Source organism: Apus apus, chromosome 23 (genome assembly GCF_020740795.1).
Source record: "Apus apus isolate bApuApu2 chromosome 23, bApuApu2.pri.cur, whole genome shotgun sequence".
NCBI classification, from domain to species: domain Eukaryota; kingdom Metazoa; phylum Chordata; class Aves; order Apodiformes; family Apodidae; genus Apus; species Apus apus.
The window spans coordinates 3,455,427-3,482,528 of NC_067304.1; the positions used below are offsets into that span (position 1 = coordinate 3,455,427).

The following is a 27,102-nucleotide window of genomic DNA, read 5'->3' on the forward strand; positions in this document are numbered from 1 at the left end:
CCCTGAGCGCGGCGCGCACGGCCCCGGCCCGGCCCCGGGCTGCTCCGCTCGGCCCTGCCCGGCCCGGCCCGGCCCGCTCCGCGGGGCCACAGGGGCGGCGGCCCCCCCGCTGCCCGGCAGCCCCCCGCCATGCCGCGCCGCTCCTGAGCTCCTCGCAGCCCCCGCCGCGGCCGCCCCGTCGAAGTTTTGGGGTGTTGTTTTTTGTGGGTTATTTTTTTTTGGGGGGGGAAGTGGTGGGAGGGGGAAGTTGGGGAGGGAGGGGGGGGGGGGGGCTGTGAGAGGTGACCGGACCCCGCATGCCCGCCGAGGACCCCGGCGCTCGGAGCCACCAGGTGGGTGAGAACGAAGCGGGGCCGGGCGGGAGGGTCCGTGCGTGTCCCCGCTCCCCGCCACGGAGGTGCAGCTGCTACCGGCGGAGTGGGAGTTGGGGACCCCCACGCCGTCCCCACCGGCAGGTGTGGGGCGGGCGGGGGGCTCTGGTTGTGTCCCGTCTCCCCCCCCACCCCGGGAGCGCGGCGGGTCCGTCCCCCCCACGCTCGGCCGCGGCGCGCTCGGAAGTTTGTTGCGGCGTCCGGACAAAGGGAGCGGGGCCGGGGGCTCGGGGAGCGGGGGGAGCGGGGTTGTGTGCGCACGGCGGGGGGGGGTCCCCAGTGCGTGCGGGGTCCCCGCTGCTCCCCTGGCTCGGTGCTGCCCGGGCGGGCGCGGGGGTCTCCGCTGCTTCCCGCCCCCCACCCCACCCTCCCCGAGGCATTTTCCCGGTCGGCGGAGGGGGGGGGAGGTGGGAGCAGCCCCCTTCGGAAGAAGAGGGGGGGCGGGCACCGGGGAACTTGCGCTGCCGCCGGGAGAGCCGCGCTGCCGGTGCCGGATCCAGACCTGCCTCTGCCCCGACGCCGTGTTGGGGTTCTGCGATCCCGGGACCGGGGGGCTTAGCACCGAGGGGGGGGGGGCACAGCCCCCCCAGCCCTCCCTGCGCTCCCTTTGTTGGTGCTTCCCATTTCCCCTCCCCTCTTTCTTTTCTCCCGAGCCGTTTTATTTTAATTCCAGCTGCTGAGGGGGGCTCGGGTGGGTTTGTTGTGTGTTGTTTGTTTTTTTTTTTTTTCCCCCCCCTTCTCCCTCTCCCATTGCGTTTTAACTCGGCCCCAGCCCCGCCGCTCTGCGCTGAAGAGTAGCCCAGCGGGCGCGATTCCTTCCTTTGAGAGAAATAAGTAAGTCATTCCCAAGTTTTGAAATTGCTGGGAGAAGCAGCAGCCGCCGTCCCCGTCAACCTGCAGCCAGACCGGCCGTCGCTCCGGCAGCGCCCCGGGAAATCCTCCAGCGTGTCTAAAATAATAACCTGAACTGCAAGGTGAGGGGAGAGGAGGACAAATGCAAGGCTTCGGATGGAGCTGGAGGATATTCCCAACAAATTCCTGCAGGTTTGGATTCCGGAGAGGGGGGTTAGGGCAGCCGGCTGCGCCGTGCAGCCCCTGCCCCGCGTTTCGCCCGTGTCTGCGTCTCACCCGGTTGCAAAGTTGGAGAGGCTTTGGTGTGTCTTTGTTTGGAAGGGGAGCAAGGTTGGGTGGCTTTTCCAAGGTTTTTTTGGGGGGTCTTTCTAACCTCAGCACGGTGCCCACTGCCTGCGGGAGGTCTCGGTGGGCTGGCTGGGATCCTGCCGGCAGTGACTACTAATAATACCAGGGATAATAATGTGTTTGGGAAGAGTTTTTGTTATGGAGCTGTTGTCTTCTGGGAGTTGAGAAATTCCCGGGCAAATATTGTTTAGGGAAGCTGGCAGCAGGTCACTGGAAGCCCCACATCAGCCTCTTTCATCCCATTCCCACTTCAGTGTCTGTCTTCGTTGCGAGATGCTCTCCCAGCCCCGGCGCTGGCAAAGTTCAGATATTTCTGTTCTTCCCTGATCCATCTCCCTCGTCTGTGTGATAAACAAACGCGCCTCTGTCTCTTCTCCCCTCTCCCCCTCTCTCCCACTAAAAAAGAAAGCCACTTGGGAAAGTGCTGCGTTAGCAGCCGATTGCTCAGAATATTTCTTTTGGTGGTAGAAAATCTGTTTCGAGTTGGCAGGCGCGTTTCGAAGGTGTGGAGAGGAGAGAACAAGTGGAGTGTAATTGGTTTTTCTTTTTCCATTTGGGAGTGATTCTTGTTTTGTTTTGTTTTCCTTTTTCTTTCCCCTTTTTAAAAAACAAAAAAAAATCAGTGCAGGGCTGTGTCCCTCACCCCCTTCCTGTGCACTTTTTAATACGTACGAAAAACGTGAGTAGGGAAAGGCAGGAATAATTCACAGGCATCTGCAAACTCCACTTTGCTCGGAGTAGTGGTCAGGAAGTGCTCGCTTTGAAAACTTGCACCGATGGGGTTGCTGGTTTGGTTTGTTGTTTTGTTGTTTGTTTGGGTTTTTTTTTTGCTCTTCTTAATATAGTCCTAGAGGAATTTGTGTCCAAATTCCTCCCCAGGATCACTCGTCGGCTTCAGGCAGCTCCTTCATCCCATCGGTCTTCCTGGGAGACCACAATGCCCAGAGATTTGCCTTTTACCACACTCTGAACCAACTTAGCATCGAATTAAGACCTCACTTTTCCACAAGCATTGTAAAGCTGTGGGGCATACAATAAAAATGTTATTAGTTTCTGTATTAAAAGGTTGGGTTGTTTTTAACCCAAACCAGAAGTAGGATTTACTTTTACAAATTTCTTCTTGTGCGTTAAAAAATTTACACGAGAAATGTGTTGTGCTGGAGAACAGGCATTTGATGTTAAATCAGCCCAACATGTGTGTGACCCTGGTCCTCGTGTGTTTGTGGGGACGTGTTCCCTTTCGTGCCTCCCTGTCTCCTCAATTAAATACAGCAAAGTCTCCGGCGCTTGTGAAATCCAACTCTTTATTTTTATTCTTTTTTTTTTAATTCCTACCCCACCTTAAAGTCAGTCAAAAAATCCAACAGGCAGTGGGTGGATGGAGAAAATAAGCTTTGGAAAATTTACCCCATTCCCCTCTTTCTTTTTTTATTTTTTTTTTTCCTTTTTTTTTTTTTTTTTTTCTTTGCCCCCTTCCAGGTTGCTTAAATCAAAGTGGGAAGGGGGAGATCTATGGGTGAGAAGGGACAAAATTTCCTGTGCTGAGTCAGGGAGCTTTTGTCCAGGTTGGGAAGCCCTGGATGGCTCCTGCCTTTCTTCTGCCCTTTGTGGTGCCGGGGGTGAGGCGGGGAAGAGCCTTTCCCGAGCCCTCCCGCTCCCTCTGCTTAAATAATGGTCTGGAGCTCTTGTTTTGTGATGCTCCCTATTTTTATTTTAATTTATTAGTTGTGTGGGGTTTTTGGGGATTCCCACCCCAAGCTCCTTTAATTGGGGTGTTTGGCGTGGGAATGGGGGTGACCCCCACTCCCAGCATCGCTCCCGTGATCAAAGCCAAACCGCTCCCAAAAACTCTGCGCGAAGTTGGACTCGGTGCGGGGGAGAAGTGTGGGAGAACGGGATCAACGTGGAAAATCTGACTTCTATCTCCCCTTTAACCTGTGCACCCAACGGATGTGTCACCCCGTGGGGTCCCAGACCCCAGTGTGGGGTGGGGGGAGCGGTGAGGAAGGGATGAGGGAAGGAGGATGCGATGGAGAACGGCTGGGCGAGGGGAGGGCTGGGACTTTGTGTGCTGGGGGGGCAGAAGGCTGAGCAAACAGCAAAATGAAAGAAAAGGGATTAAAGTTGCTGCTGGGGCTGGTTCTCAAACCTGGAAAAAAAAATAGAATAAAAAAATATCTCTTCGTGCCATGTCCAGCCCTGGTCACCTCCCTGCCCTCTGGGAAAGATGAGCGACCGTGGGTTTTACATCCTCCTTGGCAAGGGCAGAGCAGGGCACGTTGAGAAAAAAAAAAAAAATCTGTGCAATGTATAAAATCAAGTGACACTAAAATATCTACTCCAGGCCCTCGCCCTTTCTCTCCTAATAACCCGGCAGGAATGCGAGTGCACTCAGTTGTGAAGTTGCTGCCCGGAGATCCCGGGAGCTTTTCTTTTCTGCCGCTGGAGAGGGGGATGCTTTGAGTCTCCTGATGTTTGTGTCTCGCTGTGGGGCTGGAGGAAAGGGGGGTGGTGAGGCGCTGCCTTTCAGGTTTTCCTCTCCTTTTACTTTTTTTTATATATTTTTTTTTTCTTCCCCCCCTTTCCCCTTTTCTTGTTGTTCTGAAGGGGAGGGTGGAAGGGGGGGAGCGAGGCTGGAGGAGGAGAGAGGTGCTGGCTTTGCCTTTGTAGCAGCAAGGTGGGGGGCAAAGCCTTTCCCCCAGCCAGGATGGGGCTCATTCTTCCAACTGGAGAAAGGCGGGAGAGCCCAGTGGTCTCCAGCTTTTCTTTGCTCATTTAAAAGTAATACAAATTTATTGCGTTTCCCGCTGCCGGGTGGGATGTGGGAGCGTGAAGTAGTTAGGGAAATTCTCTGATTTATGGAAGGGAAAAGCTGGGGCGGTTTTCCCCCTTTGTCCTGCTTCCCCGGGCTGGTTTGGAAGCCCGGGAGAGCTCCTGGGTTGTGGCTGGCAGGTGGCTTGTGGAGGTTTCAGGGGGATGCACCCCTGCATTTCCCTGGGTGCATGGAGGGAGGGGTCCCACCTCCTCCTTGGGGCCATCCTGGCTTCATCCTCCACTCTGCTCCGGGGCTCCTGAAATGACCCTGCTGCCACCTCGGCATCACCTGCCACTTCTGGAAGTGGAAACTTGAAATTTCCTGTCCCGTTCTCTTAGATTTCCAGCTCCTCCAGCGGGGGTCATGTGGAGGGGCCGGGGGGGCACCTTGCAAACCCAGTTGAGGGGGCTCAGTCCTGCCCTGGACATCTTCCCTGGGGAGGGATGAGCTCTGTGTTAGCGGGAACGAGAGGGGGGGAAAAACGGGCAAAAATAAAACGCAAATGCGCTTGGAGCTTGGAAACCCTTGTTTTTGCCTCGGAAGATGTAAAAGGCCTCCATGTGCCACTTCTGGAGACCCCTGGGCAACTGAGAGAGAGAGAAATTTTATTACAAGTAAAACCGGGGCGGCGAGTTGCCATCCAGCTTGTGGCCCTGAGAGGCAGCTGCGGGGTCAGTGGCCGGGGAAGCTCCCGGCTCTGCCTCCGACGGGAGAGCGGCGTGAGGAAGGACTCGCACCCATTTTATCATCTTGCAGAACCTTCCCCCTCCCCCTGCTCGCTGTGCTGCACCTTTTAAAGTCAGATATAACTTGGAGATCAAGAAGGGTTGGGCACAGCTTGAAAAACTTCCTAATTTTTTTTCTTCCCCCCCCCCCGCTGCAACTGTTTGTTGTATAAAACACAGCAAAGACGCTGCTCCAGGGGTTTTATTTTAACTTTTCCTAATTTAAACCCCTTTTTGGCAATCGCCTGGGCAAGTCTCTGTGATAAAACATGTTGCTGGTGGTTGGACTGCTTGTGACAAAAATGCGTGTGTGAGAGGAAACGGCATCAGGGCAAGGAAAGAATGAAGAGGCAGAAGCGGTGAAGGAGGAGAGCTGCTCCCTTCCGAGGTCGGCAGTGCGATGCGGCAGAGGGAAACACAAACCCTCCCTGCACCACGTTTTATTTTAGAAAGATCCTGCTGGAGGAGAGATTAGATCTGGGGATGGAGCTGGAGGGAAGTCATTAAGGGATTACGATGCCTTGCGCCGGCAGCGCAGACGTGGGCACGGGGCTGGCTGTAACGGTACCTGGATACCCCGGCAAGCCAGCCCTGCGTGTGCCTTGGCAGAGGGAGTCGGCATCCTCTTTCCTTGTTTTTCAGGGGGGCAAAAAACCAAAAAAACAAGCCTCTGTTTGCAATCTTCTCTGCCGAGCAAAGCGAGCCAGTGCCGGTGTTTGCCAGCCCCAGGTGACACTTGCCGCCCGGCTCTCCTGCCCTGGCAAGTTGGCAAAATAAGTCTCTTGTGGCGTGTTCCTGGGAAACCTCCTCCTGCAGGTCCAGGTCCAGATGAGCAGCAAAAACGTGGTTATTTTTGAGGAAAACAGGGAGTGGAGGGTGGCTGTGTGAGGGAATTCCTTGTGGTCGCCGTTGCTCGGCTCTGCCGGGGGCTCCTGGGTGTGTTTATTGGAAGCAAAAGATGCAATAATAATCAAACTTTCTCTCAGGAAGATTACTTTCAAATCCATGGGAAGGTGAAAAGATAAATAAATTGTATTTTAAGGTTTAACAGGAGGAAAAAAAAATCCTGTGGGGAGGGGGCCCCCGTTTGGAGGTGATTTGAAAGCTGTTTATTCTGCCTCATTGGCAAACTCCTCCACTTGTTTGGCTTCACTGGGGAGCTGCTAGGAAAAGAGTGGATGAGGCTGGGGAGCACTGGGATGGTGCTGGGGCTGGTGAGGAGCTGGGAACTCTAGCCCCTTGGGGAGGAGGAGGAGGAAGACCCCTGTGCAGTGGGTATGTGCTTTGTGTCTTGTGTGGGCTGTTTGGAAGCTCCTGGGGCTTCAGGGTGATGCTGTCTGTTCTCAAGGGTGTTTTTCCTTGGGCACCGATGTTCCCGTTTAAACTAACCCAGGACTGGAGAGGGGCTGTGGTTGGGATCAGCCGGAATGAGCCGCTCGCCCAGAGCAGATGGTGTTGAAACAACTTATTTCAACACACCTTTGCCAGGTCGCCAGCAGAGCCGGGTTTACCTACCAGGATTTAACTGCGCCGAGGATAATAAAGGCATAAAACACCAACGGTACCGTCGGGGCAGCGAGTGCTTCCTGGGCACTTGGGCAGGGAGAGCAGAGCATCGTACTGCGGAGCCACCTCAGGGGCCAGAAGCCATCAAAGCCCTGACCCCAAACCCTCTGGCCGTTCACTTGCTTCTTCGGACTCTCAGTTTACTCCATAAAATGGATTTGAGGTGAGTGTCATCTTTTTGCCTGCTTATTGTGAATCTGTGAGCTGGGGATGGGCCTTAATTTTTTTGACTGTGGTGAGATCTGGATGAAGACCACCAAGAGAAGCTGTGGTGGGCTTGTTAAAAAATATCTTCAGCCTTAGAACAGTAGAGGAAGGCTCGAGGTAGGTTTCTTAATGCAAAATATGAGACTAGGATTTGTGCTTGTGAGCAAAGGATGTGCTGGGATCCCATCTGCCCAGGAACACGTACGTCTCAGTGACACCTTGGCTTTAGTTCTCTGCCTGTGAGTTGACTGCTGTTGCCTGTTGGTGGGACTGTGTTTGTCCAGTGATTTTTCTGGTGTGGGCCACAGTTTGCTCATGTGCTGGAGCTTGTGCCAGGCTCATGGCTTGGTTGGGTGCCACATGTCACTTGCTGGGATCACAGCACGTTGGTTGGGTTGGCCACCATGAGATGGGGATTCCAGCACGGGCCATCCTGCTTCAGCCATGTGGTCCTGGGTGCTCCTGGCTGCACCAGACCCTGCAGGGACATGGGGCTTCAGGGGCACCTCAGGTCCTGGCTTCCTTGATGGTTTCATCTCCAGCTCCTGGGGGGATGGAGATGTCTGGCTGGGATGGCAGGGGACATCTTGCTGCCTCCTGGGGCAGGGGGAAGGTGCCCCCTGCAGCACTGGCAGGAGGCTCTGAGTGCCTGGTGGAGACGGAGAAGTTTTCTTTGAGCATCTGGAGTTTTTGACTGAACTGGACCAGGGCTGGTGGGTAGAGATCCTGTACTGGGGAAGGAAAAACCTTCTGCCGTGGCCTGAGGCTTCCCACATTTTGTCTGTCCGCTCTGGGTGCCACTTGAGGGGCTGTGTCTTGGTTGCTGCTTTGTCACAGAGCTGTGTAGCACCCAGAGCCCATGTGCAAGGGCTGTGCTGGCTTTTGAGCTGGAGGAGTGCACCCCAAAACTTGCTGCTCTGAAGCACGGTGGTGGGGAAGCAGGGCGGGACCCCGGAGCCTTCAATAAAACCAAAACACCCTTAAACAACTCCGAATATTTTTTTGCTTGGACATCTCCCCACTTCTCCCAGGGAAGCTCTGTGCACCCAGCCAGGGGCCAGTGCTGCCGAGCATCCTGTCCCAGCTCCTGACTGGGAGAGGCAGGAGGATGCCAGGAGATGCTTTGTGCCAACCTGGGGGGGTTTCCCGGTGAGTTGCTGTCACCCAGTGAGCCGGGCCCTTCCTCCGGAGTCCAAAGTTCCTCCGGCTGATCCCTCCTGGATGCAGCGGGAGGAAAATTTCCCGGAGTACAGGGTAGCTTGGATCTGGAATAAAAATACAGCATCATTTGGCCTATTAAAAGACAGAAGAAGAAGAGAAAATAAAGGTGGGGCGGGGGAGAAGATGTCCTGTAACTTTTGTGGTAGGACACATGGATTTTGAAAACATACTGTGCCAGCTCTAGGTGCAAAAAGCTCTTATTTTACTGAGATGGATTTGGGTGAGGGCAAAGCCACAGCTTTTATAAAGTGCCATCTCCAGCTTTGCCCTGCTCTGGAGTTATTTCCAAAGTATTTCTCCTTTTACTTCCCGACCTTCTTTCACCGCAGTGAAGTCGTTTCCAGAGCAGATCGGGGCCACTTTTATTCTGCATTTCTGCAGCAGGGGCCCAGCGGGATGTGGTTTGTTTTATGGGCAGGGGAGGGTCTCCCCCTCCCCACCTCCTCCTGGTGCTGCTGTGCTTGGCTTGGGCTCTGCTGGGAGCAGGCTTGGGGGGGGCCAGGCTGCGACTGCTCCGCCTGGCACAGATGTTCACCCTTAATAAATTAAAACCTCAAAATCGACATGATTTCTCATTTGGAAAACAAAAGGGGCGTTTGTCCCCTGCTGCTTGGGTAAATCTGGGGCTGGGGGGAGGAGGAGGAGGGTGCTGCTGTGCGTCCTATCACTCCCAATTTGTCTCAGCCTCTCGGCACCCGTGCAGAGCTGGCTGGAATCAGAGCTATCCCAGTTTCTGCAGCAGATCCCGATGGATGGAGTCAAAAGCATTGAAAGCACTTGCAAAGCGAAATGCCCTGAGAAAGGCTCCGAAGCCACCAGCACAGGGCGTTGCTGGTGCAGGGTTCCCTCTGTCCTTGGAGCTCAGCCACCTCCTGGAAGGGGTCAGGATCAGGCGCTCGCTCCTCGAGTGCCCGTAGCTCTCTGGCAGATCCTGTGCTGCATCAACAGGGGGTTCGGGTGATTGTGCGCGTCTCTCCTGGCTGATGGAGCCTGGGGATTGCTGAGGAGGACTAGGGATGTGCAAGGGGGAAGCGAAAGTGTCCCTGGTGTGCGCTGGGTGCAGGTGGACCTGGATGTGGTTTTCCTTGCTTTCTGGCCCCTCTAGGCAGGGTTTCTGCACAGGAACATGAGGGCTGCAGTGCTTGGGTGTCGCTGCTGTGTGCGGGGTGGGTGAGCAAGTGCCAGCCCTCAAGTGCCCCTCAGGGCTTGTCCAGCCTGTGGAGGCATCTGTGTGGTCTTGGGGAAAATTTCCCCGAATTTGAAATTTATTGTGTATTTTGGGGGAGGGATGATGCCCAGTCAATGTGTTCCTGAGGAAAAAAGGTGAAGGAAGATGTCCTAAAATCCATCCTGGCGACAGGAGGGTGTGAATGTGCTTGAGAAACCCCCAGTGAGGGATTTCTGCTCAAACTCCTCTCCCATGGAGCGACACAAGGTTAGTTTCATCCCTTTTTTGCTGTAGTGACAGGCAGAAGATTTGTGCTGAAATTTGGGTCTGAGTTTCCTTGATTCTTCCACCCACCCTGGCAGTGGGTTTGGTGCTGTGGGGACCAGCCTGGCTCCTCCTAACAGGATGATCCCTGGGACCAGGCTCTGCCTGCCCCGAAGGATGCTCAGGGCTCCGTGGATGCCGTGGGCATGTTGGGGTCAGCACCGCTCTGTTCGAGTTATTAATACTTCTCCTTTTCAACCAGGTTTTTATTGATACCTAGCGAGGCAGAGCCTGCTTTTAGGGCTTGTTTCAAAATCCCTTGAAGTCTTTCCCTTGATGCTGGCAGGCTCGAGCCCTGAACAAATGTCCTTTTCCCTGGGAAGTGGAGCCACGGCTCCGAATCTGGGTCAGACTTCAGGACTGTCGGAGCAGCCTCGTCCGTGCATCAAACGCTGCCTTGTTCCCGCACCGCGCGGGTACCGCGGCGGAGCTGACACTGGCACGGCCTGAGCAGAGCAGCTTCAGTGCCAGAGTGATTTCCCTCTGGGTTATAGAGCTGGTGGTTTTAAAATACTCCCTGGTGAAAAGGCCAGTCCATCGAGAAATGCAAAGAGATGAAGTTTAATGGGCCAGGGAGCTTGTTTGGGGATTGATGCTGACTTTGGAGAAGGTCGGCGCCACCCGCTGTACCCAGGCAGGGGATGCTGCGCTGGGGAGTGTTGGTGCTGCTGAATTTTCCAGCTGTAGATTGGGGCTGCTGCAGGGTGAGGTGGTGGCCATGCCCATCCATGTGGGAGAGGGACAGACCTCTGCCCTTGGAGGAGTTTAACATCTCCATTCATTGTAGGGTTGGTCCTTTCTGACTGCAGCAGACATCTCTGCTGGTCCTCACAGATACAAATGCTCTGGGAATCGCTCTGGGGCTGGGAACAAGCTGGGAGTCACTGGTTTTAGCTGGAGGTTTAAAGTAATAATAATAATTTTAAAATTCCTGGCAGGAGCTGTTGTCTGCATTGGGGCTGGCTGGGGCACGGAGCTGGGGCTGCCAGTATGGGCTGGTACTAGGGACTGGCCAGCTGGGCATGGGATTTGTCCCTAGGGGAGTAGGTGACGTGGTCTTTGTCAGCTTCATGTCTTGCCTGATGCTGTGTCCTGGTGGTGTTGCCCTCCCTCAACCTGATGTGTTGAGTTTTGGTCCAGGGAGGAAGGGGGACTTGCCCTCAGTTGATGCCCTGCCTGGGATGGCGAGTGATGGACCCCGTGGCACCATGTCTTGCAACTGGTGATCACAGTGTGCTTGCTCTCCACCCAGGGGATGCACTTTGGGGACGGGGGAACAGGGTTGCGTGTGACCCTGTCTCGGCAGGAGATGTGGAAAGATGATGTGACCTGATTGTGAAGAAGCGATGCCGGTGGGGAGCCTGCAGCCCTGGTGAGACTCATGCTGGAGCTCCCCATGCCAGCTGCCATCCCATGGTAGGCACTGTCACCTGTGTCCCCATGCTGAGCTGCTGCTGGGGTCCCTTGCTGCACTTCCCATCAGTGAGTCCTCCAGGGGGGCACATCAGGGCAATGGGTACCCTGAGCCCCTCTGCCCAGGCACCCATGGATGCTCAGAGGGCCATGGACTTGGCGGCCAAGAGCTGTGTGCCTGGGCGGGGTGTGGGGTGTTAGGGTTTGAAATCAGTGAATAATAACTAATATTTGAAAGAATTTTTAAGAAGGATGGAAGTGGGAAAGAAGCACGATTTTTAAAGTGTGTTTTGCAATGAGGCTGTATTTTGGCACCATGTTAATAGTAACAATCCCCTGGGTTCACACAGTGCCAGCTGTCCCATGGCACTGGGAAGGTGCCCGTGGCCTCCTCCAGCCACTCTGGCTGGGAGCCTGGGCAGCCCCCTGTTCTGCTCTGGGGTGGCTTTGCACCCTGAAGCTGGGCTTGTTCAGGGATCTCACTATTCTCAGGTGGAAGCATCACCTGCTGCCTAGGATGAGCAGGGATTCAGGAGCTGCAGATCACCTCTGCCACAAGTTTGCGGCTCAACCTCTGTTGATTCACTCCATGCTTCCATAGCTTTGTCCCAGCCCATAAAGCCAGGATGTGCTGCCAAGATCCAGGAAAGTGCAGGGTCCCCATGTGTGGTCTGGTAAGGGCTGAGCTCTGGGGATGGACAGGGCTTGAGAGCTTGGATGGATTGGCCTGACCTGGGAATGCCATGGGTGCCACCGAAGTGACTCTGCAGGACCAGGTCGCCTTCCCATGTTGGTGGCCTGGCAGTGGTTTACAGGGATACTGGATCCATGGAGTCTGCTGCCATCCTGCTGGGAATGGAGGGGAGGAAGAGCTGGAGGCACACTGGGCAAAGTGTCACCCTCCCAGACTCCCCAGCAAAGGGTGCTGGAGAGGGATACTCTACCTGGGAAGAGGATGTGGCAGCTGAAGGTGGCTCATCCAAAGCACCCAGAGAAGGGGCATGGGGGACCCAGACGATCTCTTGGCTTCAGCACAAGTTCTGAGTGGGCAAACCCTTCCCCCAGCTGGAGGGATGCTCCGTGCTGAGCCTCGGTCTCTTCCCGAGCACCCAAAATGTTAAATGCACCTTCCCAATCCCCTGCACAGGCAGTATGATCACCATTCCCAGAGCAAGACCCGAGGACAGCCCAGCCTCTCTGCTCAGCATGCTGCTTCCCAGCTTTCCTAAAAGCACCAGGGAAATTGCTCGTGCTATTCCGGTGGCAGCTCAAAGCAGGGATGTCAGGGCTGTCGGAGCCGTGTTCGTCTCTGGGGCTGTGGTTGGCTCCGTGGGGGTGCCTGGGCAGAGCAGGAGATGTTGAGTCGATGTGAGATGGAGCTGAGGTGTGCAGAAAGAAAATCAGGAAGGTTTTTTGAAAGCACCAAGACTCTGGTGGTGGCTTCAAGACGGAGCCGGCCTCAGGTCGTGCTTGTCTCTGATTGGGATGCAAGAAAATGGACTTCAGACCAGGAGTTTGAAAATGCCCAAGGATAGTTCTCCCCCCCACTGCCTTTTTTCTTCTCCCTCCTTGTGAGCAGCATAATTTTTTGATGGAAACCAGGCCTCTTCCTGCATAGAAATGGGATTTGCAGTGCAAAGCATCAATGTGCAGCAGGGAATGTGTTAAATAGAGCATTTTCTGAGGGAATTTTTGCACAAACATGACGGAGTCTGGGAAAACTTGTGGCACCTGAGTTCCTCCCTCCTGTTCGGTAGGCACTGTGACTGTTTTTTCCTTCCCTCTGGATTATTTAAAGGCCAGAAGATACTTTTAGCAACCTCCAGTCTGACTTGGTGCAAACTCAGCTGGAAAATTTGCCTCGGGGTGTGACATCAGAGCTGGTGTCCCAGTCTTAGGTCCTTCACACCGATGGCCCTTGCTCCTCATCCTGTTCAGCTTTGTCCCTCACCTGCTCCAGGTCATTTTCTTCCTCCAGGCTCTGCCATGGCCCTTTGCAGCCTTACCAAAGGGGTGAAGCACAGGGAGCTCCTGCAGCTTGGTTCTATTTTAATTTCAGAGCTTCCCTCATACACACCCCTCTGCTGGGAGCCTTCCTCCACCCCATCACTGCCTTCACCATTCCCAGGGGTGCTGGGTGCTGGTGTCATGGGACAGCAGACACCCTTCTCCAAGGCATTTGGGACACTTCCTCGTGAACCTCCTCTTCCTTGGTGTGGGGCAGTGTCCTTCCTGGTTCTATCTGAGGTTCTGGTAGGTGGGTGCCTTGGTGGGGACACCCATGAGCACAGGGTTGTGCTCAGGCTGTCTGCACACCACGGGGATGGAAGGGATGTTGTGTGTGCCCCGGGTGGGCTCTGACACTGGTGAGATGCTGCAAATACATCCCACCCCAGTGATAGGATGTGCTTTTAATTATTTTATAGGATACATATATATATCTTTTTTTGGGGGGGGAGGGGGGTGATCATGCTGAAAATCTCCTGCATCTTAAAACTCCATCCCCTGTGGAAGTGCAGAGCAGCTCTTGACAGCAAGTTGTGCAGGTCTGGGAAATCACACGTTCTTCCTCCTGGATGCTTTTTTTTTTTTTCCTGGAAGTTCAGAGTATTTTTTTTATTCCCTACGAATTTTTCCCCACCCTGTTCATTATCATTTTTGTTAATTAGATTGTGATGGGCATTGGTCTCTATTCAAAAGAAAAACCTCTGAAATACATTGTTACAAGTGCCTCTGCATTTCGGCTCTTGGTGGGTGGGAGGGGGGGCTGTGGAGAGCAAAGATGCTTGAAAGAAATAATTTTTAAAATAATTTCTTCATAAAGCTCTTTAAAAAGAAAAACCCAGGTCCCCTTCCCCCACCACGGCCACCTCCCCTTGGCCCCCCCTAATTAAACGATTTGAATTTTCACGTTAACTGCTTGGTGCTTCCTCGGCGCCTCAGATGATTAGAAAGGGATATTCATTTATGCCTTTTAAACGCCGCCCCGATTAAAATCAGAGAGATTTTTTCCTTCATCAAAATCTAACATCCTTGAAAAATTAATTTGATGCCTCTTGTTATCAATTAATTGAATCTCGTTGGGAGAGAGGCTTGTACGGCGGGTGGTTGGAGCTGGCCCTTCTGTTCTTAGTTGCTTTCCCCTCTCTCTTCTCCCTTCCGCTGCTTCCAAACACTGTGGCATTATAAAACTCTGCCTTTTTTATATATATTATTTTTACTCATCTCATAAAATAAAATAAATGAATAAAACTTGCTCTCTCTTCCCACCCTCCTCCCCCATTCCCTTGCATTCCTCTTGTATGAAATACCCTTTTTTTTCCCCTTCCTTTCTCTCATCCCTCTTTCCTATAACTTCCGAGGCAGGGGGAGAGAAAGCAAGTTGGGGCTTTAGCAATTTCTCAGCGCAGCAAAGCGGCCGGGGTCCGTCTTTCTTCCTTTCTTTAACAGGGGATATTGGATATTTCATTTGAATCTCCCTCTTTTCAATTAAAAGTGCACAACTCCTTCTCTTAAAGCTGCTTTATTCTCCTCCTCTGTCTCGGCAACCGGAGAAGCGATTTTCCTTTCTTTAATATTTCAACTCTTCCCCCGAGACGGGCTGCCTGCGTTTTTTTTTTTTAATAGACTTTTTCTCCCTCTATTAAACTTTTCCAATCTCCATTCCTTTATTTTTTTTTTCCTTCCCACCTCTTTAAACAAAAAAAGAGAGAGAGAGAGAGAGGAAAAGTTATAATATTTGAAGAACTGGGTCATTCAGGAAGTTATTGAAATAACTTAAAGGCGTTTGCTTCATTTGTACTCTCCTTGGAGTGAATTTACCTGCTTAGTTTTAGATCCAGATTTTTCCCTGGTGCCTTCCTTATTTATGTCCCATCGTGAACTTGGGCCTGGAGGGTTTGGAGGAGTTTGGTGAGTGCTGGGGTCTCCCTGCTTGGGGCCGGGAAGGTGCTTTTGTGTTTTCCAAAGAATTAATCTGCACTGGACGTTCACTGGTGCCTGTGGGGTGCAGGGATGAGGGATTACATGGATATTTTCTCCATGGGCTCCTCATGGCTGATGTGGACAATTCCCCCAACGTCCAGTGCCCTTGGCAAGGGGGATTTGGTACAATGGTGTCCCCCCTTGCCTGGTGCTGTTCCATCTGACTTATCCCACTGTGGTGAGGGGTTTTTTGCCAAACTGGATTCAGGGCCCTACAGGTGAGAGATGCCACTGCCTGTTTCCAGCCCTGCTTGTCCTCACCCTGGTGCCTCTTTTATTCCTGTCTGGGTTGCCGAATATTTTTATTTCCCTTGGAATTTCCATTTGCAACTTACTGGGTGAAAGAAAGGTTTTTTTGGGGGGATTAGAATTTTGGATCTGCTTTAACCTCCTTCCCTGTTTCCAGGGCTGGATCCTGGCACCATGGTGGCAAGTGTAGCTCCACAGGAGCTTCCTGGACTTCTGGCTTTGGTGCATCATCTGCTGGGATGCCGATGCTGGACCTGCATCCCGACCCACTGGGATGCTCTGTCACAGCAATGCTGAACCATGCTGGGTGCAGACCTGCTCTGGGTCCCCCTGGGCCCACCCGTGCGGCTCCAGAGCAGCCAGCCAGGAGCCCCCGTGCACCACGTCACTATTTAATTAGACGTCCCTGATTAACAAAACTTGGCGTTCGGCTTCCTCCTGCCCTCATCTTTCCTGGCTCCGAATCAATGGCTTTGATATGCTAATTAGGGAGTAATTTAATTTCAAAAGGCCGCAATTAACAAGGGTGTTGTGGACATGCTGTAGTTAAGCGGCGTAATCTAATTTGCATTAGTAACAAGCAGGGACTAATTAGAAGCTTAATTAGACACTTAGACGGCTCTTGTGTTTACTTTCTTAATGAGATGGAGTGGGGCTCTTTTTTTTTTTTAATCTTTTCAAGAGCACAGCAAGGGAAGCTCAGGATGGAGCAGCAGCCCTGGCACCCGCCACGTGCCGGGCACCCGCCTTGGCACCCGCCCGGCACCACCCCGGCCGGACCCGCATCCGTGCTGGAAGGGATTTTGTTTTCCTCGAAGCTTGGCAGGGAATGGCTGACATGCCAGCCAGGCATCGTGTCTCTGATGCCCCACGTGGGGTGGCACAGTGGTGGAGGATGTCCCGCAGGGTTGGCTACAGTTGGGATGTCTTCTCCGAGGATACTCCAAGAGGTGTAGTTTGAAGAGGCAAGTGATTCAAGCAGGACTAGTGCCATGTCCAGCTGACTGGCACAGCACAGTCTGGGGGCTTCTCCATTGGTGGTGCTCATGTTTCCAGGTGATCTCCAGGCACTTTCAGTGAGGTGACCCACCTTTTCTTGGAGAAGAACCCCCTTGGGGTTGTTCTTGCTCAATTTCTGTGAAGCACCAAATGGTCTCTACTGCCCGATGGTCACCAGGGCAGCGATGGCATCACAGTGGGCAGGTGAGGAGGCCTGGAGGTTGGTTCTTCCTAAAGAAGTTGCTGGGAGTGAGATGAAAGTGAGAGATGAAAGTGCCCAGAGGTGAGAGCCCATTAAATTGGTGCCTGGGCTTAGCCAGTCCTCAGTTCCTTAAATCTCTTCTAATTTACAGTAATGCTCCAGATTCGTTTCAGCTCCCCCCGACTTTTATTTTAATCCCCTTTCCACATTTCCATGTGTTTATGTGTTAATTAAAGGGTAAAAAGCTACTCTCCGAGCAATCCTGGCTGCTGCTTCTCTTGAAGCCGAAGCCTTTTAAGATTAGCGAGCCACTTCCTAAAGCCTGATCCGGACAGGCAGGTTGCTCAACTTTCCATAGCTCAGAGCAGATCTGGTGCCTGGGATTGAGCTTCCCTGAGTCCTCATCTCCTCCCAGCTGTGCAGAGGAGCATCCCGCAGGACTTCTGGCAGATTTGGGGGGGATTTGCCTTGTTTATACTCCTGCATCTTCTGCTGGTGCCCACAGGAGAGGCTGCCAGCAAGCCTGGCTCCTGCTGCAGGAGTGAAAGCTCTCGCCGTGCTGCAGGGCAGCCCTCTGCTTCCCTTCGGTTCCTGGCAAGGCTGGAGCTGGGAGAAAGGGTCTGGAAAATCATTTGGGGGCTGGGATGTGGTGGGAAGGGTGGAAAAAGCCTCTGGAGCATGGTGGTAGCAAGCTGCTCGCAACCGCGCGGTGTCACCTGCCTCTTCTGTGCCATCCCTTGCAGAACGTGGTTCGGTGCCGGGGACTTGCTCGGCTCACGGAGACGTGGGGGGAGCGTTTTCACCCTGGTGTTTCCTGCTGTTCATCCTTCTCCCTCCCCCGTGGTGGTTTTGTGCTGCGGATGCTTTTTGGTTTTGCACTTAGGGAAACCGAGGCCAAGGGGCACCCTCTGCCCTCAGTGTGAGGATGGGGGCTTGGAGACAGGGACCCGTGATGCTGGGTCTGTCCACGGCCCCGGACCTGCTGGCAGCCCGTGAAGGGCAGCCCAAAATTATGGAGCCCCTGAGGATCGTGGTGTTGGGGGTGTTTAAAAATAGGAGAAGCTACTAAAATAGGTGTTCAGGCAGTTGCTGCTCAGGAGCTCGTGGTCCTGGCTGTACCTGCTTCTGTGAGTCCTGGGGGCTGAGAAGCTTCATTTAATTTTCAGGTCTGTGGAGCTCAACTGGGAGGAGAAGCAGCATCCCTTTGGGTGGTGCTGGATGCCCCAAAATTCATTGGGAGCTTTTGGGCAGAAATTGCTCTGGAAAGGCTTTGTCTCCTATTCCTGCTCCTAAAGACCCTGCATCCTTTGGTGCAAATCTTTGCTTCGCGTCTGTCAGCTTGCTCGCTTCTGCGTTCATCCTCCCCTTTCTGCCAGGGCTTGGAAAAGTGCCGTGGAGATGCTGGGATCCCTGGCAGTGCCGGGATCCCTGGCAGTGCTGGGCTCCTGGCATGGGACACCCGTGGTGCTCTGGTGAGATCCCGGGAAGCACAGCACACATGTCGGGCACACGCGTGGCAGGACCTGTGTCTGACAGCCTGGCCAGCTGATCTACACCCTCCCTGGCAGGGAAGCTCTGGGCATCCATCAGTGTTAATTGTGCTAATTAAAGAGTGTGGAGGTGTTAATTGGAAAGCCGTGGTATCATGCCTGTTTGGGGGGGTGTCAATAAAAATGAATTGATGACTTTGGCGTGGCGCACGCACTTCCCAGGTTAGCGGCAAGTCAGGGGATGTCAAGGAAATGTTACTGTGCAGATGAAGCAATTGTTAATTAAAAAGCAATGTAATTAATACACTCTCATTGCTGTACGGTACATCTAAAGGCAGGGGGATTCTTTACTCCATTTGTAATTGTTTCTTTTTCTTTGTCCTGCAAAAGGTGTGCATTTAAGTAAAAGGGGTGGGGGGGGGAAGGCAGAGTGCATATTCAGTGAAGTGATTTTGAATCTGAAATGGTAATTAGTGATCCATTTGTGCAGCTTCTGGTGCTCGTTGCCATTAGAGGGGTCTCCTCCCCTCCTCTTTTAAGTAAAACCATGCTTTTCCACTTTATCTGGGTGCTATCTTCTGTGATGACTGTCTGGGCAGGGCCTTTGTGCCTGGGGGAAGGTCTGATCCTGATTAGACCCTCTGGATACCAGGGTATGAAGGATCCCAAAAAGAGTGGATGTGTTTGAACCAGGAGATGAAAAGCTGGAGCTGGGATGGTGCAGAGCTCCTGTCTGTGCACAGGGATGCGTGTGTGCTTCAGCACTCCACAGCCAGGTTTTGCTCTACCCAACCCAACTTCAGCTGTCCTGGATCAGTCCTGGCTGGAAAAGTGCTTGTTCCTAATTTAAATCAACTTTATAACATTGCAGACACTGGCTTCATTTTTTTCTTTTTTTTTTTTTTCTTTAAGGTTTTGTAAAACTTTTATATGAATGGAAATATTTTCATTATTATTATTACTTTCTTTTATGACTTCCCGTGCAGTGTTGGGAACCCAGACACACCAGCATCCCAGTAGGGTTTGTGAACGGGAAGTCGAGTTTTACTAGACTTGGAGAGGGAACCCAACTGGCCTGGTGTCCCAGGCTGGGGGAATCACCCGACTGCTTCATCTGCTCCATCATCCCTGCTCTGGCAGGGGCTGGGGCCGGCAGAGCAAGCCCACACTTACGGCTCCTCCACCAGAAGAGATTTCCTCCCAATTCCCAATAGTTAAGCTTCAATTTATGCCCCGAAGCCAGGAAAGTTTTATATCCTTTCCAAAACCTTTTTTTTTCTTTTTTCTTTTCTTTTCTTTTTTTTTTTTGCCATTTTTAATACTTCCTGTTGTAACTCTGGATATTCTTGTTCTCCGTATAAAAGTCAAATCCCTTTTTGAATCCTGCCGAGTTTCTGGCCGTGGTGATGCCTTGTGACTGCCGGACACGGGCAGATCCCGGCGTTCCCCGCCTGGTCGAAACGCGGAGAAGGCGGAGTTTTGGATGGAAAATGAGAAAAGGAGTAATTTCATATTTCTGCAGGGTCTTTTTTTGACATCCGAGAGGGGAAGGAGCAAATGTAGTTTTCGAGGGCCAAAGGTGTTTTCTTTTTTCTAGCTTTTTCACTCTTAATGCAGCATCTGTAGGAGAGTATCCCGTCCTTTCCCGATCCCGTCTCGGGAAGCTGCTCTGCCCACGCTGTGCTCCCAGCCCAGCACCCAGCTCCTGTGCCTCAAACACAACCAAAGCCCAATAATCCCCTTAACCTTGAACTCCTGCAGCCACCAACGTGTCACCCTGTGCAGGGGTTTGGTAGTGCCAGGACGGCGGGAGGGAGGGAGCCGGCAGCTCCACATGGGAATTAATGTCAGTCATATACCCTGCGGAAATGACTTTTGAAATGCATATAATCTCAAACATGCAAATGAGAAGCTTGCTTCACCCTGTTTAATATGAATGATCAGCTTCTGAATAGCTATTATTACACGCCACATTTCAGCAATTATGTTGTTCGCGGTTTGTCTTTCTTTCTTTTGGGGCGGGAGGGGAGTATGGGGGGAAAAAAGAGCAGAAAAAGGGAGAAACTATTTCTTCTCCTCATCCCTCTTTCTTTATTCCCCTCCTGTTTTAAACTCATGGGCTTAGCTGTGAGTGGTAGTGGATGAATGTGGATTCTGCTCCGGCACTGCTTTTCCACAGAGGAAAGTGGGTGTTGGGAAGGAGGGAGAGCCCCTCGGTTCAGCTGGGGCTTCCCATGCCCCTGTCCTGACTCGGTGTCAGGGCTGGATGTGGCCCCAGGGGCCTCAGCAGTTGCTGGCTGGAGCAGCTGGGTTTGGGCTGGAAGTGTTGGTTACTTTTCCTCTGATGTCAGCCCGGATCTGGGAGTTTCTCCCAGAAAATGGGACCTTTGGGTTTGCAGCTGACAACCTGCCTGCAAATTAAACCCGACTGAGCAAAGATTCTTCATCTCGTCTCTTTGAAACCAAGCCCTGTAGGTCCTCAGGAGTCCCTCCCCTGGCCCATCAGCCTTAATTTAACCTGCATTTAAGATCAGGGGGGTGAGGGATGTAGGAGGGGTAGTGCTGAGCCCTCAGCTCTCCTGCAGCTGCCTGTGTGCTGGGATGCAAGGAGCACCCGACTTGCTCCTCCCAGGGCATCCGAGAGGTGCAGCAGGAGGAGCAGGAGCATGGAGGCATCTGGGAGAAAGGGAGGGTTTTCTGACTGATGTTTCCTGGAGTGCTGCCCTGCTCTCGTTTTGCTGCATCCCAGCTCTGTTGTACCTTTGGGTTTCCTTCACCTGGTGGCAAACTTTCTGCCGGGTGGCTTTTCCTGCTGGGAAGTGCTGGTTTGCTGGGAGCTGAAACACTTTGTGGAAACGTGTCAACCTTGTGGAGGTTCACGGTGAACTGCATGGCCCAGGCTCTACATGCTTGGTGAAAATTTCCGACTTAGCCATCTCCAGCATGTCAAAGTGAAGTATTTGGGGATTGTGTGAAAAATGCGCAGATTCCTGAGGTTTATCTCTTCTATTGGGCTGGGAGAAAACGGAAAACGTGGTGTTTTCCTAAGGGACTGGTTGCACTTGCTTTGCCCTGGTGTGTACAGGCCCAGCAGCATGTTCATGGCAGCTCACCCTGCTGCACGTTTCTTTTTTTGGAGTAAGTTGAACCCAGCTAAAACTTCCCAGGATTTGAAATCCCCATCCCTGCGTCTCCTTTCAGACCTCAGGGGATCGGAGCCGAGGCAGGATGAGGGTGGGAGGTGGGGATGCCAGCCGGGGTTTTTAGCTTCTCTTCTCAACCTCTTCTCAATCTCGTCTTCCTCAGGTCCCGCTAGCAAGTCATGATGGTTGAATCCGCCTCGGAGACGATACGCTCCACTCCCTCTGGCCAGAACGGGGTCAGCAGCCTCAGCAACCAGCCCGATGGCGGCGGGGGCGGCGCGGGCGGCGGAGGAGGGGGCGGCGGGCGCGAAGGAGCCGCCGGCGGGGAGACCAACGGCGAGATGAGCCCCGTGGAGCTCCTGCACTTCCAGCAGCAGCAGGTAGGAGGGATGTCCTGCTTCTCTCTCTCTCACCTGCCTTCCACAAGGCAACCCGGGATTGGGTCCTTTGAAGATTTGGGTTTGGAGGGGGAGGGGGGTGGTGAGCATGAAATTTTACGTGCCTGCCATCCCCAGGGCTGGTGCAGGAGATGGGTTGCGCCAGACTTGGTTGTCCTTGTTGAAGGTGGGGTGCAAGTGCTGCCCCAGAAAGCAGGTGGCATCCTTTGGGATGCATATCCCTGGGAGACAGAGCCCATCCATCCATGCAGCTTGTGGGCTGGTGCCCCAGGGATGGCTGCTTTCTGAAGGAGATCCTGCCTGTGCTGGTGGGATCTGCCTGCTCTGTCCTCCATTAGTGGGGGAAAGCTGTGCAGAAAGAGAAGGAGGGCTGTGAAAGCAGAGACCTGTTGACTGTAAAACAAGGAGCAGGTTTTCTCCCAGTCTGTGTTTAGTCACCCAATGGATGACCAGAGATGGTCTCTGGGGCTCCTTGTGCCTTAAACTGAGGAATTAACCTCATATGTGTGGCCAAAAACATGTGTGACTGTGACATGTGTTTGCAGCAGATCTGTCCTTGAGCACACGTGTGTGCACCTCGGGGAGCCCATGCACAGGGGCAGCACAGCACACAGCTCCCCTTGCCCTCTGCACCCGGGGGTGGCTGTGGGAAGGGGGGACCTGCGTTCCTGCCTGCAGGTTACCCTTCAAAACAAACTTGGGAGAAAACATAAATTTTCCTTCTCGGATACTAAATAAGGCAATGATCCCTGCCTCGTATGGAGATCGCCTCCCTGAGCCATAAATTCCAGCGTGAAAGCTGTAAAAAATTGCTGTGTCTGATACTTTAGTAGTGAGTGCTGTAAATCCATTACCTGAATAACAGCCGTTTCTCACGCAGTTAAGCCCCTGTTCCCCTGATCTGAAGGGTAATCATGCGTGTAATGCTGCTGCGAGTCACCCCTGCCCGAGGAGCTGCTGCTCCCTCCCCTCCCCGTGCCGGGAACAGCTCCCAGTTTCACCACCAGGCAGCTGGATCCAAGGGGGAATAGGAGATGGCTTCTTCTTGCACAGCCAAAAGGGTGCAGATCGGAGGGTGGGCAGCGTGGTTGTGAGAATGGGTTTATCTCCTGCATAAAATAAGGGGGAAAAGGGTTTTTGCAGTTGCTGCTGTTGGCTCATCCCTGTGGATTCTGCTCCCCGAGCTCAGCCAGTAAATCCTGCCCTGCCCAAGGCACAGCCCGTGGTTAATTCCATCCTTTTGCATTTCTTCTTTTGCATTCCCAGTGTAGTTACCTTGGGAAACTCACCGACACATGGAATTCTTAAGGCAGGGGGTTTGGTAAACTTCCAAAAACAAATGACATCTGCAATGACAGCACCTTGAGGGGGGGGCGGGGAAAGAGCCAACATCCCGAGGACTATCAATCTTCATGCTTCAGGGAACAGGCTGAGCACCAGCTGGGGTCAGGAATAAATGTCCCCATATATAGAGTTTAGCACAATTAGGTGCTTTATGGTGGTTTTACACCATCTCCAGGAGCATCCAGCCCTCGCCTGGTGTCACAGGCAGGTTCCTGGACCACTGGGCTGTTCCCGTCTGGCAGCTCCTCTCTCCTGGCTCTGCCTCAGCTCCCAAAATGCCAGTGCTCAGTCCTTGTCCTTACTTAACTATATGAAGTCCCCAAGAAACTTTAGGAAGCCTGGAGGGGTGGGAACCCATCAGCCACTCCACGTTGGGCCACCAGTGGCTTGAAGCTCCATGTCCATAGGGGTTTGCTTGGGCAATGCAGCTCCCTAGGGGCACGTGCTCTGCCCTCGTTTTTGGCTGGTTTTGCACCTTTTGGTGAAACGAGCTGGTTTTGACCTTCTTTGGGACCCCCAGTTTGAGGCTTTCACCGTTTTGAAAGGGGAGAACCCTGCCAACCCTGGAGCTTGTTTGGGCTGTGGAGACTTCTCATGTTAAAGCTCCACTTTTGGAATGGTGCCCAGAGGTGAGTGCCCCGGATGGGAGCTTGAAGGGAGGTGGGGGTATCACAGGGTGCTCAGGGACCTCCTGGGGCTGGTTTTTGGCTGCTGGGGAGTTCCCAGAGCAAGAGGATGCAGTGTCCAGTTGCACCAGCCCAGCTCTGCAGGACAGGGGTTGCCAACCACGGTGCCAAGCAGAGCAGGGCTTTCTGTCACCATCCTCAGCTGCACCAGGTGGGTCTGACTGCCCTGATCCGTGCAACTTCAGAGCATCCCATGGTCCAGAGAGCCTGGAGGGAGAGTGGAATGGGGTGGAAAAAGGGCCTTTCCCTCCCTTGACAGGTCTGGAGCATCCACCTCCCTCTCCCTCCCTCTCTGTCCCTCTCCCTCCCATCCCAGGGGATGGTGTTCAGATTAAATCCCTGGATTTCAATGGTGGGATTGGGCTGAAAAGCTTGAATAGCGCGCGCCGGCAATTGTGCCGGGGTTGGCGGAGGGGAGAGGTCGGCCGGGGGCATGGGAGGGCTCCCGGGCCGGGGGCTCCTGCCACTGTTGCCGTGGGAACCTGGTGAGACCTCCACTGCTGCTGCCCCCCTGCCCAGCTCCAAAGGGCCCCCCCTGCCTCCCTGCATTAATGAGCTTGTAATGTGGGGACCAGCCCCTCACCATGCCACTACCCCTACCCCAGTCCTGGTTTGAGAGAACCAGGGTAAGAATTCCCTATAACCAGAACCCTTCTGGGACCCCACCAGCTGAGGAGCACGAGTTCCATATTTATATATTTCTATGTATCTGCATGGAATTCACCACCATCATTCTTATTATTACTATTTATTATTTCATTTAACGTATTCTAGGGGTTTTTTCCAACCCTGAAGTCTCTCTCCCTGATTCCCCTTTTTATCTTCCCCTGGGAATGTAGTTTGGGGGGGATGACAGAGAGCATCTGTCACCCAGTTATTGGCTAAAACCACAACAACCCCCCCATTCCCATAATCCTCATGTTGGGCAGGAATCAGGGGTGACAAGGTGTTGGATCACTGTGATGGGAGAAGGATGGGGGATGCTCAGGCTTGGGTGTTGGGGTGCAGGAGTGCACCCCACAGCGGCAGGAGAGACCCTTGGGTGGGTTGCTGCACCAAACAGGGAGTCATCTTTGATGATTTGGGTCTCTCCAGGGTTTCCCTGAATTCCTACAAAAAAATCCCGGGTCTCCAAGTCTCATCCCAGGTCTCTAAGTCTCATCCCAGAGCTGGGGTTTAAATCCGTGAGGTGCAGAGAGGCTGGATCATAAGGGTCATTGTGGTTTTGGGGTGCAGAGGAGTGGTGTGGGGAGAGCACAGTGGGGTTCAGGGCAGGAATGTTCTGGAGGAACCATTCCCAAGCCTGAGCAGCCACACAGTAGCTCTTCCCAACTTGCAATCCCATGGAAAAGGAGCCATCTGCAAAAATCCAGTTGCTATAGTGGGGTTTTTTTACTATGCAAAAAAAAAAAACCCCAAAATCTACCAGAAATACTGCAGTTTATTGCAGACACACGTCAAAGAAATGTTACGTTATTAAACAAAAATAAGACTTACCAAAAAAAAATAGCCAGAAGTAAATTGGACTTTTTTGGTAGTTCAAGAAGGGTGTGGATGGGGGGAGGAGAAGCACTTCTCTGCCATAGGAAAGATACTGTTCCATAAAACATGTGATCGCATCTCAAATATATTGTGTAATCTGCTATTATTAGGGCATTTAAGATAAAAATGAGACTGGAGCACTTAAGTGAAACTCATCTCTCTATTAGGTCTCTTGATTTATATTTCATATTTCACTGAGTGCAAATGCAGGAGGGGGTTTTCCCCTCCTTTTTTTTCCCCTCTTTTGTTTTTTTCCCTTTTTTTTTTTTTTTTTCTCATGGGGTGGGATTGTCAGGAGCTTGTTCCTTGTGTTCTTCTTTAGTGGAAATGGGTTTAACCCCTCGCCTGCAAGGATTGAAGAGTCAAGAGTGGAGGAATAAAGTCCAGAAGCATTGGAGTGTGCAGCAAAAAGGAGAACAGCTGGGGCTGAGAGAGAGGCACAGACCTGATTGTAAAAAGGGCCTTTTTTTTTTTTTTTGCCTCCTTGCTGAAGAATTGTGTCATTTTTGTTAATTTTGATCTCTTTGAGCCATTTGGTTCTGGTTAAGCCAGACCAGGTCTGGGCTGGGTGGAAGTGCTTCTCAATATGGCATCATTTACCGTTAATATCCATCTAAAAATACCCCTCTGTGTGTTGTTTTAATAGCTCTAATTTTGGAATGTGACGATGTCATTTTTATGAGGTATGGGTAAAAAAATCTTTTTCTTTTTTTTTCTTACATTTTTTTTTTTTTCATCCCTTCCCAACCTCTTTCTGCCCTCCAAAAGGAACGGAGGGAAATAGGAAGATACAGACTCTCTTTGTAGATTCCCCCCCTCCTTGCAAGATTGTTGGTTTAGGATCATTTTTAGGGTGGCTTTTAACTCATTGGAGGTTAATACCCCATGCAAAGCTTTGATCCCAGCCAGGTGGAAAATCCCTCAGCTATATTTGGGCAGTGGTTCCCATGGGCTGGGAGATCCTGCTCCTCCCTCACGCTGCTTTTGGCTCTGGCACACGGAGCATCCGGGCACTGATGGGTGTAATTAAAAAGTACAACCTCATAAAAGGAAATACCTGGTAGAATGAGGTAGTTTAAAAATACCCTGGGCAGGGTTTTCCGTTGCACTGTTGGGATTTTGGGGAGGCTGAGGCTTGTTGGGATTTTGGGAAGACTCGTGGCTGTCTCCATCCTCACTGGACTTTGTTGAACCTCTTGACCTGTTTCTTCCTGATTTGACCAGGCAATGGGAGCCCTTGGAGAGGCTCCACTTGGGCAGTTTTGTGGGGAAAGAGGGAGCCAGGCAGGGATGAGGGATTAACGTGGGGGCTGCAGTGTGAGTCAGTCACCCTGCGTGGAGTGGGAGCCACTCTCCTCTCCCCAGGCTCCTCCATCACTTGGCCAGGTGGGACCTGGTGTTTCTCAGAGGAGAAAGGGAAGTTTGTGGGGTTTGCCACAGGAAGGGCAACCAAAAGCCAGCCCTTGTGCTGTCCTGGGACACCTCCGTCACCTGCAGGGGTGTGGAGTCCCACCAGCTGGAGAATGAGCCTTTGGGGGAAGAATTAACAATAATCCCTGGGAATGATGGGAGAAAGCTGGGATAACAAGCTGCTTCCCTGCTGGAGGGTGAGAGGCTTTTGCCTGAAGTCAGGGTGAGAATCCAGCCTCAGTTTTTCCAGCAAACTGGAAGGATTTGGTGTCTCTTGGCAGAGGGGAGCATCCCTGTAGGTGGGTACCCCAACACCCCCATTCCATGGCAGGAAAACCACGGGAGCATCTTGGAGCAGGTCCTGGCAGCGTGTGTGGTGCTCCTGGGATTGGTCCCAGGCATGGTGTTTTTTCCTCAACCCTCTCCACACCCCAGCACACACCTTCCAGCATCTCTCAGTGCTCAGCTTTCTGCAGCATTACTGTGAAAAACTTTCTAGGAGCCCAGTGAGGAGCACACAGAGGTGCTGGCGAGGGGAGCTGAGCCTGGGGAGGCTTTTCCTCCACTGTGCTAAGAACTCATCTCAGTACTTAGCAGTTTTTTTGGTTGCTTTTTAAAATAGTTGTTAAAAAAACAGAGTAGCTA

At 52.7% G+C, this 27,102-nt stretch overlaps 1 protein-coding gene across 3 annotated transcripts in view; it reads left to right on the top strand.

Moving 5' to 3' along the window:
- Positions 1–268: 268 nt before the first annotated feature.
- FOXP4 (forkhead box P4) overlaps positions 269–27,102 on the top strand; it is a 60,062-nt gene continuing 33,228 nt past the window's right edge. For 2 of the 3 annotated variants that reach the window (XM_051638935.1, XM_051638937.1), the window contains exons 1-3: positions 281–332; positions 6,600–6,840; positions 21,241–21,457. In XM_051638935.1, coding sequence (XP_051494895.1) covers positions 21,257–21,457 — 201 coding nt within the window. In that variant the 5' untranslated portion in view covers positions 281–332; positions 6,600–6,840; positions 21,241–21,256. Of the gene's footprint in view, positions 333–6,599; positions 6,841–21,240; positions 21,458–27,102 lie in introns of all 3 variants that reach the window. The other variant, XM_051638936.1, reaches the window with a different exon arrangement.